We start from the raw sequence: 19539 nt of genomic DNA on the forward strand, positions 1-19539 counted from the left end.
ACACACACACACACACACACACACACACACACACACACACGAAAAGACAATGAGTTTAGGGTTAAATTTTTAATGCTCACATTTTAGCTAGAACCTGGCTGAACTACATAGAAAAAATATCCAGGTAACCTCGAATTAGTAACACTGTAAAGAGTTTTATCTCAACACCAGTAGAAAAGTCAACAGACTCAAAGCAGGTAGAAAAATAAAATAGGAGAACGTAGAAGACGCTACATGTTAACTCTATAATTGCAGGCTGACCATTTGAGCTCTGAATTTTCCTTGATGCTATTTGCCCATCAGTTTTAAAATGTGCACAAAACAGGCTATAATATGTAGCCAGCTAGCATCCAAAAAAAGCTAGCATGCCTTTGAACTTCCCATGTAGTTTTTAAACATGCAAGCCAAAAGGGTTCCTGAAGGTGATTGGCTAGAGACTGTCCCGTTAGAACAAAGCCCCTCCCCCATAATTGCACTGCCCTTAGCCAGGTGACCCTTCAAGAGTACTCAGCATAAGCACCCTCACAACACCTGAGAACCAGCTGAGTCTGACCTGATTACGCCTCCACCCCCACCCATAAGCACAGGGTCCACAAAATGTTCCCTCCGTGGTCTGAATGGAGGGAATCATGAAGGCCCCCTTTAAACCCAGAGTTGACAAAGACATACCTTCCAGGGTCTGGATGCAGGGAACTGGGACCAGGCACTGGGAAGGAACTGAGAAGGATGGGGAAAGCCCCTGCCAATGCAGGGCTGTCAGGCAAGGTCCCCTCCAGGGTCCATCAATGATGAGAACCAGCTGGGAAAAAATAAAGTCTCCAAGATCTCTCTCTTTTTTTTCTTTTCTTTTCTTTTTTTTTTTTTTTTTTTTTTTTGAGACAGAGTCTCACTCTGTCGCCGAGGCTGGAGTGCAGTGGCGCAATCTCGGCTCACTGCAACCTCCACCTCCTGGGTTCAAGCCATTCTTCTGCCTCAGCCTCCTGAGCAGCTGGGACTACAGGCGCGCACCACCACGCCCAGCTAATTTTTGTATTTTTAGTAGAGACAGGGTTTCACCATATTGGCCAGGCTGGCCTCGAACTCCTGACCTCGTGATCCGCCCGCCTTGGCCTTCCAAAGTGCTGGGATTACAGGCGTGAGCCACCGCTCCCGGCCTTGAATGTACATTTTAAATGTACCACGAGTTCACCACGAGTTCACCACTAAGGCTCAGAAAATACAAGTGGCCTCTCGGGTCTCTATACCTCCGGAGAAAAAATGTCTTCTTTTCTTCTATTTTATCCCTATAACAGTGAATGAACCAAAGAGAACCCGAAGGCGGTGGGAACCTAGCGCACTCTCACCCGGCCCCACGGGAGCCGCTTCTCAGCAGCGGCAGCCAAATTCTAACGAGGCTTAGCAACCGTTACCTTGACAACGCAATCCCATCACGCAACACGGAGCGTGGCGCCCCTCTGCATCCCAGAAGGCACCGCGCTGTCTCTAAGCCTTCCGCCCCTCTCCGTCCCAGCATGCAACGCGGTCACAGTCAATGCCTCGTTATCAGGGTTATTACAGGAATGCCTGTATATCCACGTTTGTTTTAACACTTAAAGTGTTTGTAACCACTGTGAACAGGAAAGATCTGGAAAGAGTGGTCTCAGTGATTTTTTTCAGACTATAGTTTTAAATCTCGAGGAGGAAATCCCCATCTTTCCCTGGACTTTTAGAGGCATCTCATTGGGCAGCCCGCGCACACCGACAGCGTGGGGTGGGGAGGGTCCTCGGGGTCCTTGGCACGGCACGTGCGGGAGGAAGTGGAGCTGTCTGTAGGCGCTGCCCTAGTCGGCTCCGCAACGTGGAGGGATGGGAGGCCTTGAGAAGAAGAAGGTGAGTGGGAAAGACGGTGGGAATTCCCGAGGGGTGGGACCCGGGGACGGCAGAGCATGGGGTCGGCTCTTTTCCCGAGCTCCATCTCTCATGGAGACTGGAAAGACGGGATCAACGCGGCAGTAGTCAGCTGCGAGAAGGGGTCCGAGGATGGGCAAGGATGGCAGTACTCGTTTAGTGAAATCCGAGAACGAACTCCAGAGTTCTTTCTGTGGAGAGGGCTGTGAGAGAGAGTTGAACTTACCAAGTGTAGCTTCATTCCAAAAGCAGGCCGAGCCGTGGGACCACTATTTATCGAAAGGGTGATAAACATTACGTAGAGTTCACCGTTACTGCCCGTCACATTATTTGGTTAATGTTGTCTTGGAAGTTCTCTTCGAGGCATAACATTTCGACTGAAATGGGAAAGATCAGAACGTCTTGGATGGGTTGTGGGGCATGGTAGTGCTTAACGAGCAAGCCTGACAAGGGAAACCAAATGCCAAGATCAGCAGGCAGGAAAGGCTTGCTGTGTGTAAGGAGTTGGAAGGACATCAGGATGTAAACCAAAAAAAGAATGGCATCTGATAAGATTGGGGTTGGACAAGTACTGTATCGTGCAAGGCCTGTAAGCTTGGATTTTATTCTAAGTGCAGTAGGAATAGTGTAGAGCTTGAATTTTATTCTGTGTGCAGTAGGAATCGAAGGAGTAACACGATTAGAGTTTTTCAGGGAGTTCTTGTGGCAGTATGGAGAACCGGCTCAGTGACATGAAAAGACTGGGAAGGGAATGGGAATGAGGAATATATAGTTGGCTTAAGTGTTTCTTTCAGAGTGAAAGTTTCTATTGCCAGTATTTTTAACCCAACACACTACATTGAGTGTCCAGTGCTAGCCCCATCGGAACTGCAAAGATACAAGATGGGAAACCTGCCCTTGAGTTGCAGATGTAGATATGTAACAAAATCGTTACAGTTTTTAAAAGCTGGGTTTCAGAGCCAGAATCAACAAAGATGATTCTTTGTTGTGGAAAGGATTGTCTTGTGTGTAGTAGGATATTTGGCGACATCCCTGATCCTCCACCTATTGGATGCCAGTAGCACCCAGCAACTAAAAATGTCTCCAAACATTGCTGAATTGTCCTTCTCCTAGCACATACCCAGGGAGTACCCCATTGAGAACCATTTATTCCCTTAACATTTATAAGGATAAGCATGGTGTCAGAGATAAGTGTGGCATAAGGCAATGGAAAACGCTGTAAATGAAAACTCAACTTCTTAAGGCAGTCAGAAACTCATCTTTATACCTCCAGGACTTAGCATGGGCCTGATACCCAATAGACAATTAATACATGTGTAAAGGAAAGAATGAATGAAGGGTATGTTTCATGACTATGATGTTATTAGTAAACGTACCCCTGGGAGACTAACAGGTTTGTCTCTTTAGAGCTGAACCTAGCCAAAGAAGCCCCTGCTGTCTTAGCCCAGAGGAAGATCTTGTTTGGAAAAGACATGCTTGTTAGCTTGCAGGGTATTTGTTACAGTGCACTGCTCATCTCTATCTAGGGATGCAGAAGTGTGAGGGATGCAGAAGTGTGAGGAATACAGAAATGTGGGTGTGAGGCAGCGTCTTAGCACCACAGGCATCCAAATGGTTACACAAGACAATATGCTTCTTGGGGGCAGGTAGAGACCAGGCTTTTTGTCTTTATTGCCTTCATAGCATCTAGCTTAGTGCTTTGACCATGATAGAGGACATGTTATTGTCTGTTGAATGAATGAATGAGGAAGGGGAGAAGCTGTGTGGCTTAGAGCATACTTTTTCAGCCAGGGTAATACCACCCTCAAGGGAACAAAATTGGTTGAGGGACAGTATCTTAGCTATTACAGTGGTTGTGGCCCCCCAAGGACCACATTACATAAACAGACCTGTAGTATATCTCTGGTATTAACCTTTTATGAGGCATGGGGAAGAAAGGGTGATGGGTGAGGGAGGAAGGGGGTGTCTAATAAGTCTCCTGGTAGTGGTGAAGAGATTATAATGAGGAAGAAAAGGAGGGAAAAAGATTAGGAACACTGGCTTAGCTGTTAGGCATTCAGGCACCAGACTCAGACCTGAGTTTGAATCCCAGCCCCAACTCTTAAAAAGCTGTGTGCTTGGCCGGGCACGGTGGCTCAAGTCTGTAATCCCAGCACTTTGGGAGGCCGAGACAGGCGGATCACGAGGTCAGGAGATCGAGACCATCCTGGCTAACATGGTGAAACCCCGTCTCTACTACAAAATACAAAAAAACCCTAGCCGGGTGAGGTGGCGGGCGCCTGTAGTCCCAGCTACTCGGGAGGCTGAGACAGGAGAATGGCATAAGCCCAGGAGGCGGAGCTTGCAGTGAGCTGAGATCCGGCCACTGCACTCCAGCCTGGGCTACAGAGCGAGACTCCGTCTCAAAAAAAAAAAAAAGCTGTGTGCTTTTTAAGAGTTGCATAGGTTATTTTACGAGCCCGTTTTCTCCTTTGTGAAATGGGGATTCTGACAGCACCTACATCACAGGGTTATGGGAATTAAATGAAATGTGTGAAAATCACTAATTGTAATGGCCAACATTTAGAGCTAGTGCTAAGCACTTGGCACAGCACCCTATCCATAGCAGCCTCGCAGCCCTCAGCATCGTGTATGTGTTCCCTGTGCTGGCAGCTGCAAGGACGGTACAGGAGAGCTCATCCAGGCAGTTCAGCTCCTTCCCTGCAGTGTTTCCTCTCCTTGATTCATCTCAGCCACTTATCCAGAGTGATAGTTGCCTGTGGAACTAGGCATGCCCAGAGTTTGATGTCGGTCACTACAATCATTGCTAACGGAGAATTGCTTTTTTTTCCTCTCCCAGTATGAACGAGGCTCGGCCACCAACTACATCACCCGGAACAAAGCCCGGAAGAAACTCCAGCTGAGCTTGGCTGACTTTAGGTGAGCTTGGAGAGAAGAGGAATATAGAGGGACCGCGGGAAGCCCAGGCAGTGAATTGCACATTGAAAACTCAGCTGTATCCCTGTCTTACCTGAGTTGCCATACCCGTTCTGGAATTCTGGTATTCCTTCTCTTTCTCACCTTTCCTTGCTTTAGTGAGTTGTGTTTGCTAGGTGTGGTCCAAGGGAAAATGGAGGAGAACTGAACTGGATCGTCAGGATGGGCTAGCTGGGCTGGGCTGGGTCCCTGCCATCCATCCCCTCCCGTCTGGCAGAAGAGACCCCTGATCCTGCAGCTAGGAGTTCTCATTCCTCATAGAGTCAAAATAGTGAAGTCTTTCACTATGGCCTGTGGGCCCTGGCCTCTGTGGCTCACCTGGCCCACTTTTTTTTTTTTCTTCCAGAGACGGAGTCTCGCTCTGTTGGCCAGGCTGGAGTGCATTGGCATGATCTCAGCTCACTGCAACCTCCACCCCCAGGTTCAAGCGATTCTCCTGCCTCAGCCTTCCTAGTAGCTAGGATTACAGGCGCCGGCAACCATGCCTGGCTAATGTTTGTATTTTTTTTAGTAGAGACAGGGTTTCATCCTGTTGGCCAGGCTGGTCTCCAATTCATGACCTCAGGTGATCCGCCTGCCTCAGCCTTCCAAAGTGCTGGGATTACAGATGTGAGCCATCACACCTGGCCACCTGGTCCACTTTTATTTTTATTCCTTCAAACACACCAGCTCTTTCCAGCCTTCTAGACTTTGTCCCTCTTGTTAGAATGCTTCTCTGCTTGTTAGGATGCTTCTCTCCTTGTTAGGATACTTCTCTTCTTGTTAGGATGCTTCTCTCCTTGTTAGGATGCTTCTCTCCTTGTTAGGATGCTTCTCTCCTTGTTAGGAGCTTCTCTCCTTGTTAGGATGCTTCTCTCCTTGTTAGGAGCTTCTCTCCTTGTTAGGATGCTTCTCTCCTTTTTGTGGCTAAAATGCCGATATCTCAGCAAGTCCTTTCTTAACTCCCCTAGAGACTCTCAAGTCTGCGTTTTTGTTTTATGACTGTGATGGTGAGACTCGTGTACTAGGATGTGAGCTGTCTAAGGGCAGGGACCCCATGTTCCCTGTTTACCGTTGTTTTCCAGGCCCAGCTGTGGCCAGTGCTCCCCACCTTTACCCACATAACTGACATAACAAATGGCCTCTGTCTTCCAGGCGGTTGTGCATTCTGAAGGGTATTTATCCCCATGAACCCAAACACAAGAAGAAGGTTAACAAGGGTTCTACAGCAGCCCGAACGTTTTACCTTATCAAAGACATCAGGTTTCTCCTCCATGAACCCATTGTCAACAAGTTCCGGGAATACAAGGTGAGGTCTGGGCTCTAGGGTCTGTCAGGTTCTCATCGCAGCTCTGTGACCCACTAACTAACTGTGACCTTGGGCAGATTGCCTACCCTCCCTGGGTAAGCCTATACAGAGAGCAGCGTGAGCCTCAACAGAAGTACTTGGAGGGAAGAGGTCGTTTAATTTTAGGACCTGGCCCCAAAACAGGCTTCCGTTGCATTTTTCTGGGTGGCTCAGTGCCACACACAGATCCACAGCTTGTTTCATGCTGATATAGTCTGGTGTTGGGAACAGAGGCCAGCCTTTCTCATCCTGTCAGTGGAAGGTCACTTGGCTTCTGTTCTCAGTTGAAAAATGGAGCTGCTGGCCGGGCGAGGTGGCTCAAGCCTGTAATCCCAGCACTTTGGGAGGCTGAGACGGGCGGATCACGAGGTCAGGAGATCGAGACCATCCTGGCTAACACGGTGAAACCCCGTCTTTACTAAAAAAAAATACAAAAAATTAGCCGGGCAAGGTGGCGGGCGCCTGTAGTCCCAGCTACTCGGGAGGCAGAGGCAGGAGAATGGCGTAAACCCTGGAGGCGGAGCTTGCAGTGAGCTGAGATCCGGCCACTCCCCTCCAGTCTGGGCAACAGAGCGAGACTCCGTCTCAAAAAAAGAAAGAAAAATGGAGCTGCTTTGCTGTGCCGTCCTCCCATGTAAACATGTGGAGTTGGGACATCTGTGCATTGTCAAAAAGGGTGCCTGGTCTAGCTCTGCTGGTTAACACACCAGGCTTGGTGCTCCTTGGAGTTGGCTCTTTTGCATATCCTGGGCAGAGGGGTCGGTGACACAGGCACACAGCCATGGCCAGCTTCAAGGGGCATGAGAATCCTTCTGCCCTGCGTTTCCATCTTCCATAGAAGTTGTCCAGGAGTCCTGAGCCTCAGCATCAGTGGTCTTTTCCTTTCCTTCAGGTGTTTGTCCGGAAGCTCCGGAAAGCCTATGGGAAGAGCGAGTGGAACACTGTAGAGCGTCTAAAGGATAATAAGCCCAACTACAAACTTGACCACATCATCAAGGAACGGTGAGCCAGGCCGTCCTCGGGACACCGCAGTTTCTTCATTTACTGCTGGTCTCTGCCCTAGCACCAGGGTTTCAGTAGGGAACAAGACTAAGACCCAGCTCAAAGAGCTTGCATCTCCTTGAAGGACACAGACCAAAAACCAAGCTAGCAAATTTCTAGAATGATTACTAGGTCTGTAGTTACAGGGCTGTCAGACGGGGCTCTGAGGGGAGACGTCTGAGCCAGCCAGCGGAAGCACAGTCCAAGCAGAGGCCGTGGCAAGTGCAAAGGCCCTGTGGTGGGAGAGCCCCAGCGCTCCTTGACTGCACGGCGGGTACCTGGTGAGACCTGGGAGGCACGGCTAGACGCTTCTGGTCTGAACTGTTCCTTGCCCAGCCTTCTCAGATGTCCCCCTCATTCACCGACTAAATCAGCAAATTTTGTTTCGTGTATTTTTTGAGAAAGTCTTGCTCTGTTGCCCAGCCTGGAGTGCAGCGGGGGGATCTCGGCTCACTGCAACCTCCACCTCCCAGGTTCAAACAATTCACCTGCCTCAGCCTCCTGAGTAGCTGGGATTACAGGCACCACCACCACGCCTGGCTTATTTTTGTGTTTTTAGTAGAGACTGGGTTTCACCATGTTGGCCGGGCTGACCTTACGTGATCTACCCACCTCGGCCTCTCAAAGTGCTGGGATTACAGGTGTGAGTCACCACATCCAGCCTAAATCAGCAATTCTTAATCAGGGGTGATCTTGCTTTTCCAGTGGGCATTTGGCAATGTCTGGAGACTCTTTTGGTTCTCACAACTTGGATGGATGTGCTATTGGTATCAAGTGGAGAGAGGCCAGTGATGCCACTAAATGTGCTATAGTAGTCCCCTACAACATAGTGTAGTCTGACCCGAATGTCAGTAGTGGTAAAGTCAGAAGCCCTGGGCTGGTGAATGTCTGTCATCTTTGGGGGCTGATGGCCCAGGAACACTGAGCTCCAGGATGGCTTGGGTTGGCTTCATCCAGCCTGGCCGTGGGCTGTCACAGGAAGAGCCCTGGCCTAGGAGCTAGACAGCCGGTGTTCCCATCCCAACTGTGTGGCACATGCGCTGGGTGGCCAGAGGGTATTTCTTAACCCGAGTAGGTCCCCATCTCCATAAGAAATGATGGCAGTTCCTGTCCTGCCTGTGACACACAGTGTTCAGTGAAATAAACGAAAAAAGCCACACACAAAAAGCAAGTGCCTGGATTCATACACACACACCAAGTGTGACGGTGTGGTTGTGGTGATCTCATTTTCCACCATCCCCAGCTCCTTAGCTAAAGCCAGAGCTTAAGAAAGAAAAGCAGTTGGCCCGGAAATGCTCGTGCTGTTTCTACAGAAAGCCTGGGTTGTTGGTTTTGTCTGTGAGGTGGAGAGTTAGGAAACTACAAGGCACCAGAGAGGGCCAATTGAGGCTGCCACCTCTGCACCAAGAAACCAGACAGCTATCCTGCTGCCTCATGAGAGGTCTCTTCATGCCTTTCTTCCATCTTGGCATGGGTTTGAAGACCTGGCAGACTTCTGACTCGTAGCAGTGAGTGATGCCATCTGGGGCTGGAAGGACCTTGGCAGTGTCTGGTCTCATGGATTTTGGAGTCTTTTTTGAAGTAGCAGAACCCATTCTCTCTCTCTCTTTTTTTTTTTTTTTAAACTGCACCCCTCCCGCCGCCCCGCCCAACCCCCAACCAGAACCCATACTTCAAAAGGAAGCTGCTTCTCCTTGAAGAAGCACTTGGAAAAAAGAAAACAGAAAAAGTAACAAAAATGATTTTTAAAAAGGTAGCTTCCTTTCCTGGAAGGCAGTTTGGATGCCAGCGTCTCTGGCAGCTGCTCTGGCTGCGGGAGAGAAGCTTGAAGCTCTGTCCGTCCACTTGGGCCCAAGGCGTTTCTAGGGAGCTGCAAGAGCCCAGTTGTAAATGAAGAGTCCGGGTCACAGCTCGGACCAGGACTGGAATCCAGGTGTCGTTGCTTGTGGTTCTGTGTCTTCTCTGTGACCCATGCCTCTGTCCCTCAACAGGGCAGCCACACAGTGCCCAGGGTGGCTCCTCCTTGTTGGCTTTGTCATTTACCACAAGATTCCCCGAAACACATTCTGCTCTGGCTCTTCCTGGACCCAATTCCCTGGGTCTTATTGGTTCTGCCAACTAGACAGGTCCAAGGGGTGAGGGGCATGGAAGATAGAACCTACGCTGGCGACCTGTGGCCAGGCCCAGACATAAGTGCTGCCTAGGGGAAGCAGCCCCCACCCCGCTCCCTTCTCCACTAGGGCAGCTTCGGTTTCACATTTTCCATCTTGGACCTCTCTATAGAGTGTCCGTGCACTAAAGGTTCACCTTCAAAGACAGCCATGGAGGCCCTGACTCCGTCTACTTTCATGCACCACAAAATACGTACGTGGGTCAAGGCTGGGTCTTTGGTGAGCAGTGGGTGTCTTGAGGATCCCCATCAGGACTTCTCTGGTCCTCAGAGCCTAGTGGGCACGTCCTGGTTAAGTGGTTCCTCCCAAGGACTGTGGTCAGATGTGGGGAAGCTGCTCCTGCCAGGTCAGGAGGTGGCAGTGATGAGGCCTGGCTTGAGGAATGGGGCATCTGGGGTGGGGTAAGGAGATCAGGGCCCCCCTTGGCACCCAGGCTGAACAGGCCCCACGTGCTGCCCCACTGGCCGTGCAGGTACCCCACATTCATCGATGCCCTGCGGGACCTGGACGATGCCCTCTCCATGTGCTTCCTCTTTTCCACCTTCCCACGGACTGGCAAGTGCCACGTGCAGACCATTCAGCTGTGCCGCCGGCTCACTGTGGAGTTCATGCACTACATTATTGCCGCCCGTGCCCTGCGCAAGGTGAGCCTGGGACCATCCGGCGGGCACCCCACCCCACACCCTCTCCTGCCCCCCATGGTCTTCACCCAGCTGTCTCCTCTCCCACAGGTCTTCCTGTCCATCAAAGGCATTTACTACCAGGCCGAGGTGCTGGGGCAGCCCATCGTGTGGATCACTCCCTATGCCTTCTCCCATGACGTGAGTGTGCCTGTCGGGAGTGGGGGGGCTTGTGCTGCCTCCTAGACAGATACAGGTGTGGAGGAAGGGGGATTTTGCTGTTCATGGAGTCTAGCAAGTGCTGGGTTCCCAACTGTTGACGATGGGTGAGGTGGGGCAGAACAAGATGGGGAATGTGCCACACAGCATCCTCATTAAGAGCAGGAACCTAAGCTAGTCCTGTGGCAGCACCTGGCAGCTGCGTGCCCTTGGACGTGTTCCTTTCACCTCTCTGTGCCGCAGTTAACAGTGTCTACGTCCTTAGCAGTGCCTGGTGCTTGGCCTTTTAGGGGCCGAGTGAACAGTGAGAACAGCTACCAGGGTCATACCCGGCCTGCACGTCCAGCACCACATGGGGACAGTGGCAGAGCCCTGCCCTCAAACCTACTGGGGTCCTTGTCCCTGCTTTGCTGCCAATAACTGCCAGACCTTGGCCAAGTGGCCTTGCCTCCCTCCTCTGCTTCCCCCTTCCCGCCTGTCTGCCCCACAGGACTCGAGGACTGGGAGAGAAGCGGAACAGTGAGCACAGGAGAAACACTTAGCATGTGGCACTGTTTCCTATACATATTGTTCTCTCTTTCTTTTAAAATAGAGATAGGGTCTCACTACATTGCCCAGACTGGTCTTGAACTCCTGAGCTTAAGCAGTCCTTCCATCTCAGCCTCCCAAAGTGCTAGGATTATAGGCGTGAGCCGCAGAACCCAGCCTTTTTCTTTATCCATTTGAAATCCTGGGAATTGTTGGCAGGGATCCACTGAGAGAATCCCTGGTTTTGCCCCCTCGTGGAGGCATCATTAGCTTCTAGTGCCCCCCAGGTGGTGGGGCCAGGCTCTCCTGCCTCCCTGTGCTGGTAGCCTGCATTTAGCCCACCTTGCTTGATCATTGAGTGGGAACTGGTGCCTTCAGTGGAGAGCAGCCGCTGCCGGTCCAGTTAGCACAGTGGCTCTGCTGTCCAGATTATCAGGGGCTCCGGGGGAGCTGGGGCTCTAGGCGCTCTGGACTGTTCCTTACGATCCCTTGTGGGTGGGGTTGCAAAGGCTGGAACCTACCCTAACTGGCTGCCTGGTGGTGAGGCTGTGGCCTGTTTGCCGGTGAGAGGCGGGCTTGGCCCTCAGCAGTCCCTGTTCCCACCCCCCGTGGGGCACGCATGGGTGGCCCTTCCTTCTTCCCCTCCGCAGCCCTCTCTCCTCCTCCTTCCTTGCTGCCTTCCTCTTGAGCCTTCCATCTCTCTGACGTCCTGCCCCCATGCTACTCAGACTGCTCTTTGTGTGTCCTCCCTGCTAGTGAACAGGGCCCTGGGGCAGGCTGGCCTCCACACAGCTGGCCCTGGGGGAAGGGAGCCAGCCACCCATTCCCCTTTCCTCCCCGGCCAGTTCACGGCCGTTGCTTCCTCTCAGCGGATGGGGAGGACTGGCACTAGGTCGTAGCGGAGCCCAGTTGTGCCCCTCCTGTGAGCAGCCAGGGTTGGGTTCATAGCTGTGGAAGTCAGGCTGGTTGTAGGGGCGGGGGCTCCCTGCTCAGTGCTGGGCTGTGGGAAATGTGGTTGGTCCCCAGATGTGCCTGTCAGGGGCCCTCACAGATTCTCATGGAAGGATGGAGGTGTGAGTGGGGGGACAGGCAGGACTTCCCTTGGCCCTGTGTGCTTTCACAGCACAGGTCACTGTCTGGCAGCAGAATAGCAGAACAGCTGAGAGTCATGGGCACACCCGGCACCCATGGTGATCACTACTGATTTTCATGTTGCTGGGAACATGCTGCTGCGTCCTGGGAGCCAGCGGGGCTGGCGTGGCCTCCATGGTTTTAGGGGGCAGAACCGCTCAGGAGTTGCGGTGCTTCTGTCTGGGCCTCAGTTCTTTGCCCTGTTTTGCCCTATTAACTGCTCCAGGGCGAAGATGAGCCTTCTGTGTCCCCTGCTGCTGGGATGACAGCTCTTTGCCTTTGCCCTGAGCAGTAAGTAGTTTGTCTGCTGGCCATTTCCCAAGAGCTGCCTGGGGGTTGAGCCAGGCCAGCTGCCAGCCTACCCCAACCCTTTGGGTCATGGCTCTGGACCTGGCTTGGGCCCAAGGAGGGGTCACTCAATTCTGAGTGTCCATCCCGAGGTTCAGAGGTGGGACTCAGTGGGCGGCCTGAGCCCCATTCATCCCCCGCCCCCACTGAGCCTGGCCTTCCCAAGGCACCTTAGTCAGCTAAGGTTTTGCCAGCCCTTCTGGGCTAGGGACAGCGCTGGGAGCACCGCCCTCCTGGTGCCCACACGCTAGCCCAGCAGCAGACATGCAGCAAAGATTGTGGGCTAGGTGATGCAGAAGGCAGGAGCTCCGGCCGGGTCAGAAAGTGGTGTCTCCGAGTCTGAGCTAGACCTGAAGGGAGTGGGAGAACTGGCGCAGGGAGGGGAGGACCAGCCAGTCCTGGGAGCAGTGGGGACCAGGGTTCCTTTTCTCACTCTTTTATGGGGGTCTGGCACTGACTTCCAGGATGGCTCTAACCCTTGGGACCCCTATCCAGAGCCTCACTTGTGGCTGGGAACACTTGTGGCCAGAACGCCCCTGGGTGGGAAGATCCGTGCCACCCCTTCCCTAGGGCAGTGCCTTCTTGAGGAGCTTGGAGTCCTCGGGTAGGTCAGACGCCCTCCACTCTGTGGTTGTCTGTCCCTCCTTTGCCCCCATCCCTGCGCCTACACTGCTCATGCACCTCTTGTGTTCCTCAGCACCCGACAGACGTGGACTACAGGGTCATGGCCACCTTCACCGAGTTCTACACCACACTGCTGGGCTTCGTCAACTTCCGCCTCTACCAGTTGCTCAACCTGCACTACCCCCCGAAGGTAGGACCCCAGCCCAGTGCCTTCTGCTCGCGGTGCAGGGGCCGCAGCCCTTCTCTGTGGACACAGAGGCGAGGGGCTGTGGCTGTCCTCTGCCCCTGACCTTCTCCTTGCCTACTAGCTCGAGGGGCAGGCCCAAGCAGAGGCAAAAGCCAGTGAGGGCACCTACGCGTTGGACTCCGAGAGCTCTATGGAGGTGAGAGGCTCCAGCAGCGTCACCTGGCATCTCCCAAGGGCGTGGTCTCTGTCCCCAACACCTCTGGGGGTCTGGGTCAGGGTGGGGGTGGTTGTGGCTAGGTGGGTGGTCTCGGCCTGCCCTTGGAACCCACACCTGCTGATGCCCAGGACTGTCACTGCTGCCCCTCCCCACCCTGGCCCCATGCCCGCATGAGGTCCCCCACTGCAAGCAGCCCCTTCTCTCCTGTAGAAACTGGCGGCCCTCAGTGCCAGCCTGGCCCGCGTGGTGGTGCCTGCCACAGAGGAGGAGGCCGAGGTGGATGAGTTTCCCACCGATCGGGTGAGCACTGCACTGCCTTCTGGCAGGAGGACTGGGAGGGGTCGTGTGGGGGGGTTCCCAGCTTAGGGACATTTGCATCCTATAAATTAGGTGTTATTTGACGGTCAAAGCAACTGAGCAGAAGAACGGGCTGAATTGTCATCAGAGTTTACATAGGAGGCAACAGAGTTCAGGAGTGGGGCCTTGGAGTTTCCTTTGAAGGCAGGATCCAGGATCTAGAAGGAAGCTGGAGTGGGCGTTATCTCCAGCCTTGGCCCTCCAGTGGAGGTGGGCAGCCCTGGTGGTGCGAAGCCTGGCCTCTTTTTCAACAGGAGATGTCAGCGCAGGAGGAAGACCGCAGGAAGGAGCTGGAGGCACAGGAGAAGCACAAGAAGCTTTTTGAAGGCCTGAAGTTCTTCCTGAACCGAGAGGTGCCCCGTGAGGCCCTGGCCTTCATCATCAGGTAGGGAGGCTCAAGGGCCCTCTGACAGCACTGGTTCGGCCATGCTCTGGTCTGGGTCCTGCCCTGGTGTCCATCAGTAACATTGGGATGGTGTCAGTTTCTACTTCTTATGAAAGAGTGTGTGGAAAGTGCTCGGCACTGCACTGAGCACATAGGAAGCACTCAGCAGAGGGCAGGACTACCGTCATTTTATTACCAGCTTAGCACAGAAGGATGAGCAGTGGGCAGATCTCTGCTGAGCCAGGATTGGAGGATCCTGGGGTGAGGAGGGGGCAACTGTGCCCTAAGAGGGTGAGTTTTTGGACTGGGTGGCCAGCAGATCCCAGGGAGCTGAGTCCCAGGACAGGCAGTTCATGTCTGTGTACCCGTGTGGGCTCTCCCTGTCCCTGTAGGAGTTTTGGGGGGGAAGTGTCCTGGGACAAGTCTTTGTGCATCGGGGCCACCTATGACGTCACAGACTCCCGCATCACCCATCAGATTGTCGACCGGCCTGGGCAGCAGACCTCAGTCATTGGCAGGTAGGCCCCCAATCTGATTATCTGGATTTCTGCGTGTCCCATCTCAAAGGCCCTGCGATGCAGCAGGACCCTGAGTTGCCCTCCGTGACTTCGTTTTTGCCTGCCACTCTGCACCAGGTGCTACGTGCAGCCCCAGTGGGTGTTTGACTCGGTGAACGCCAGGCTCCTTCTCCCCGTGGCAGAGTACTTCCCTGGGGTGCAGCTGCCCCCACACCTTTCACCCTTTGTGACCGAGAGGGAAGGAGATTACGTCCCACCTGAGAAACTGAAGCTGCTGGCTCTGCAGCGGGGAGAGGACCCAGGTGAGCAGGATGGGACTGGGCTGGCCTTGGCCCCTAGGCCCACACTGGCTGTTTCCCTTGGCTGCCAAGGTGGAAAGCTCCAGGGAACAGGCAGTAGGAGCAGAAAGCCCTTTGAAGCCACCTGTGGAGTAAGGCTTCAGAGAAGGGACATCTGCCTCCTGGGGTCAGGTGTTATTTGACGTTCAGGATAACTGAGCAGAAGAACGTGCTGCGTTGTCATCAGAGTTTACATTGGAGGCAACAGAGTTCAGGACTAGGGGCCTTGGAATTTCCTCTGATGGCAGCTGGGCTCTGGGGAGGTGCCAGAGAGGGCCACAATTGGGACAGCCCTGAACTGCCCATGGCTAAAGACAGCGGGGTCAGAGAGGATGGGGCCTGGGCCTGTTGTCATCCTGCCAAAGAGACAGCAGGTTCCCACGGCATTCAGAGGTCATTGGCTGTCTCTAGGAAACCTGAATGAGTCAGAAGAGGAGGAGGAAGAGGATGACGACAACGAAGGTGATGGTGATGAAGAGGGAAAAGAGGAGGAGGAGGAGGAGGAAGATGCAGAGGCTGGTTCAGAAAAGGAGGAAGAGGCCCGGCTGGCAGCCCTGGAGGAGCAGAGGATGGAGGGGAAGGTAGGGGGAGCTGCACTGCGAGCTCAGCCTGGGAAGCAGCCCTGCTTGGTGCCTGCCCTGGCCTAGAAGGGCAGGAGCCAGAGACTGGGGAGGTTGGGGGAACCTGCCCTCACAAGCACCCTCCTTGTGTCCCCAGAAGCCCAGGGTGATGGCAGGCACCTTGAAACTGGAGGATAAACAGCGGCTGGCCCAGGAGGAGGAGAGTGAGGCCAAGCGCCTGGCCATTATGATGATGAAGAAGCGGGAGAAGTACCTGTACCAGAAGATCATGTTTGGCAAGAGGCGAAAAATCCGAGAGGTGAGTTCCTGCCACCCAGTTGAGACCCAAGTGTGGCTACCAGACCCAACTGCACAGGTGAATGTATGTGGCCTGGGGCCCTCCTCTAGGCAGACTGAGGCTCTCCTAGCCTTTTCCTGAGGTTGCCTGCCTGGCCCAGCCTAGCCTTTGGGGCCCCCGACCCAGGCCAGTGTAGGCATCTTTGGTACTGCCAGCTCCGGCCCGGGCTTTCCTTAGGGCTTCTGTCCCACCCTGCATCCAGCTTCCTGAGTCTGCTGGGGTCTGCGAACAGAGCCTTCCTGGTGTACTCAGGGACTGTGGGGGACTTTTGTTAAACTTCTATCTGTTTTGTATTTTCTTGTTCATAAAGCCATATATGCTAATTAAAAATACAAACTCATGCACCCTGGAACCCTGCGATGAGTGATGCAGAAGTGGCTTACAGCCCTGCCCGTGGAGTAGAGCAGCCTGTAATAACAGCGCCCAGGTTTCTCTTGTGCCCATAATGACCCGTCTTTGGGAGGTCATGCTATAGATTGTTTTGAGGTATAATTTGTTTTTTGAGACAGAGTCTTCCTCGTCACCCAGGCTAGAGTGCAGTGGAGCGTTGGGATTAGAGGCATGAGCCACTGTACCCAGCCTGAGGTGTAATTTTCATTTAACCGTAATGTGGACTTCTCATCCAATACCTGGCCTGTCCCCTGTGGTGGGATTCGATTGTTCTCCAGTTTCAGTCATTCTCAGAAAACATCCCTGAGCATGTGTCTGTCCTCCTCTGAATGATTCTGCAGGCTAAATTCTTAGAAGCATAATTATTGCAGTTTTGAAATCGTTATTGTCAAATGGGGCTCGGCGTGGTGGCTCACACCTGTAATCCCAGCACTCTGGGATACCAAGACAGGAGGATCAGTTCAGGCCAGGAGTTCAAGACCAGCCTTGGCAACATATTGAGACCCTGTCTCTACCAAAAAAAAAAAAAAAAAAAGAGGCTACGCATGGTGGTGCACACCAGTAGTCAATCCCAGCTACTCTGGAGGCTGAAGTGGGAGGATTGTTTGAGCCTGGTAGTTTGAGGCTGCAGTGAGCTATGATCATGCCACTGCACTCCAGGCTGCGCAACAGAGAAAGACCCTGTCTCTTTAAAAAAAAAATTAAAAATATATTATCAGGTGACCCAAGAAAGAAGGTTCTTCCTGTTGTACCCCTTTCTACCAGCTCCTGGTGAAGGTGCCAGTGGTGTCTGCTTTCCAGGCGGAGTAGGGAAATGAGACTGTTGCCAAGGCCCCTTCCAACTCTGGGAGTTTAGGATTCTCTTATCTCGAGATTTGTGGGCGCGTGAAATAATGTCGTTAAAGCAAGGCTAGGGCATGTTTTCTCACCGTGAAGTGGGTCAGGTAGATCTTTTTCCTATGGGAATTTGTGACCTTTTCTGGAAGCTCTTCTTTTAAGGGATATAGGCTTTGAGTTCGGTGCCCCACACCCTCCCCTCTCCACACATCTCAGCCTGACCTTCGCCTTCCCCCTCACAGGCCAACAAGCTGGCAGAGAAGCGGAAAGCCCACGATGAGGCGATGAGGTCTGAGAAGAAGGCCAAGAAAGCAAGGCCGGAGTGAGTGCCTGCGGCCCCTCACAGGGCTGAGACCAGCCCCTAGCAGCTGGATGTGGCAGAGGCAGGCCAGAGGACCTAAGTGTGATGGACCAGAGTCGCTTCTCTTCTCCTCCTCCTTTCTCCAGCCAGCCCTGACCCCTCATGCTCTCTGGCTGGGCTGGTGGGCAGCCCTGGCCTCCCTTGGATGGAGCTGCCCTGCTGGTGCCTAGGCAGAGAAGAGGCATCTGTGCCCAGCCTGATTCTCTGCTTCCAGGAGCCAGTGACATGAGGTGCAGGGGCCCACCCAGCCCCCTGCCTACTGCCCCCACTCATCCTGGCTTTCCACACAGCCCCCTCCCACAGAGTTGGACCCGTGATTCTCAGGGTGTTGTGATGGGGTGAGGGTGGGGGGGGCATTTTTATTAAATGACTGGACTTTTGCGCCAATTGCATTCTGTGTCCATGAGCCTTCCTAGGGTTGGAGGAGGCCCACCTAGCACTCTGCTGCAGGCTGGGCCAGCCCTGGGCACCTCTTAGAGCTCTCTGGACCAGGTCCAGGGATGCCAGAAGGTAGACACAGAGGTTCTGGGTCTGGGCTTCACAGCCTGTCTGGCCTTGGTTCACATTCTAACCCAGGCACTTTCCCTCTGCACCTGCTTCCTCATGTGTCAGTTACCGGTAGAAATTCTGTTCTTTGAAAGGGATGTGTTGAGGGTTCTGTGATAACTTTATAGGCTCAGACCTTACAGACTCAGGAATGTCAGGTGTGTAGTAAGTACTTGGTAAACACCAACTGATTTACATTACTTCCTGCTGGAGTCGGCCCAGAAGGTAAAAGCCAGATCCGGAAGGATCTGTGGGCCTGCGGTGAGGTCCTGCCCTCAGCTTGCCTTGTGGGCATGTTGGCAGAACCACTGAGTACCTCCCAGCGTAGGATTCCACGGCAGCTCCACTTACAGTCTGTGAGGCCTGCCTGACAGCTTCCCAACTGACCTTGGCAGTGTCCCTGCTGACACCCATTGGGATATGCCCTTGTTTGGAACCGCCAGTGCATCATGACAGAGCCAGGACTATAACCTGGGGCTCTCAGTGCTCACTCTGAGCCCCTCCCAGGACTCACCTCCCAGGGGTGAGTGCTGTCGAGGACTAGGGCCAGGCTGAGGAAGGGTGGGTTTGGAATGGCTCTACTTTCCCTGAATCCAGGCACCTAAGGGCCTTGCCCTCTGCCTCTCGCTGTTTGCTGGCTGTGTGGGCAGAGAATGTTTTTGTGGCAGTGGATGTAGGTCCAGCCTGTGAAGGGGGAAAGCAAGAGCTTGGGCAGGCTCTGGCCTGGGGAGCAGAAAACCTAGGGCTCCCCTTCTCAGCTGGGACTGGCTGTGGGTGGGAGGAGAGGGCTGTGTGCCATTCCCAGTCTGTCATGCACATGGCGATGGGAGGAAGCGGGGTTGCCTCCAGAGGCAGGAACAGAGGGTCAGGACCTCTGGAGCCAAAGCCTGCAGCCCCGGGGGACAACTCAGGCCTGTCTGGGGGCCTGTGCATCCAGGGCCACACAGCTAGAGCGCAGGCCCATCAGATACGGAAAAATCCCTGGCAGTCATGCTGATGTGGAATTTTCCCCATTCCAGAATCTCCCAGTAATGGCGGGGGCAGTGGGGCTCTGACGCGTCCCAGGCCCCACTGGGTGGCCAGCTGGTTCCTTACTGCCCACAGCTGGGCTGAGGATTCCAGGCAGGCAGGCATTGGTCCTCATCCATGATCTTGCTCCTCTCGGGTGAAGAAGGAAAGGCCAAGCTTGGAAAATGAGACAGGGCCTGGATGGGACACCTGCCTCCTGATTGCCCTGCTCAGCCCTCATTGGCACCCTAGAGAGTGACAGCTGAGACCTCCAGGTGGCAGGACCAGTTGGAGCTCAGTCTCTTGCTTGAGCGCCCCCCACTCCCATGAGTGCCAAAAATGTGTTGTCCCCAGTTGGCACTGACTAGAGCAAGAAGCCATATGATCCATTGGATCCTGAGGGCCCCAGGACCCCCCAACCAAAGTTAAGCAATAGTCCTGCCGCCGCCTTTTTCCCAGAGCCGTGGTTCCCCTCCCCACCACCACCAAGCCTGGGCATCCTCAAGTCTTCTGGGCTGAGGGCTCCGTTGAGCCAGAGGGCCGGCGGCGGGACAATGGCCCCGTTGGCGCGTCCGAGACAAACGGGCCTTGTTGGGCCGGCAGCG

At 53.8% G+C, this 19539-nt stretch overlaps 1 protein-coding gene across 2 annotated transcripts; it reads left to right on the forward strand.

The window, feature by feature from the left end:
- The first annotated feature begins 1739 nt into the window (after nt 1–1739).
- Nucleotides 1740–17772, forward strand: PES1 (pescadillo ribosomal biogenesis factor 1). 2 transcript variants are annotated; one of them, XM_011979058.1, is made up of 15 exons: nt 1740–1869; nt 4727–4806; nt 5998–6151; nt 7083–7192; nt 9875–10046; nt 10134–10223; nt 12946–13062; nt 13181–13255; nt 13487–13576; nt 13888–14018; nt 14411–14536; nt 14654–14838; nt 15286–15455; nt 15592–15753; nt 17262–17772. In XM_011979058.1, exons 1-15 carry the CDS (start codon nt 1846–1848, stop codon nt 17343–17345), a joined length of 1770 nt encoding a protein of 589 aa, XP_011834448.1. In that variant the 5' UTR covers nt 1740–1845; the 3' UTR covers nt 17346–17772. The 2 variants fall into 2 exon arrangements, with proteins under 2 accessions (XP_011834448.1, XP_011834449.1); XM_011979059.1 differs by having other exon boundaries at nt 13903–14018.
- Nucleotides 17773–19539: the final 1767 nt, after the last annotated feature.

Source organism: Mandrillus leucophaeus, unplaced genomic scaffold (genome assembly GCF_000951045.1).
Source record: "Mandrillus leucophaeus isolate KB7577 unplaced genomic scaffold, Mleu.le_1.0 Scaffold2, whole genome shotgun sequence".
Classification (NCBI taxonomy): domain Eukaryota; kingdom Metazoa; phylum Chordata; class Mammalia; order Primates; family Cercopithecidae; genus Mandrillus; species Mandrillus leucophaeus.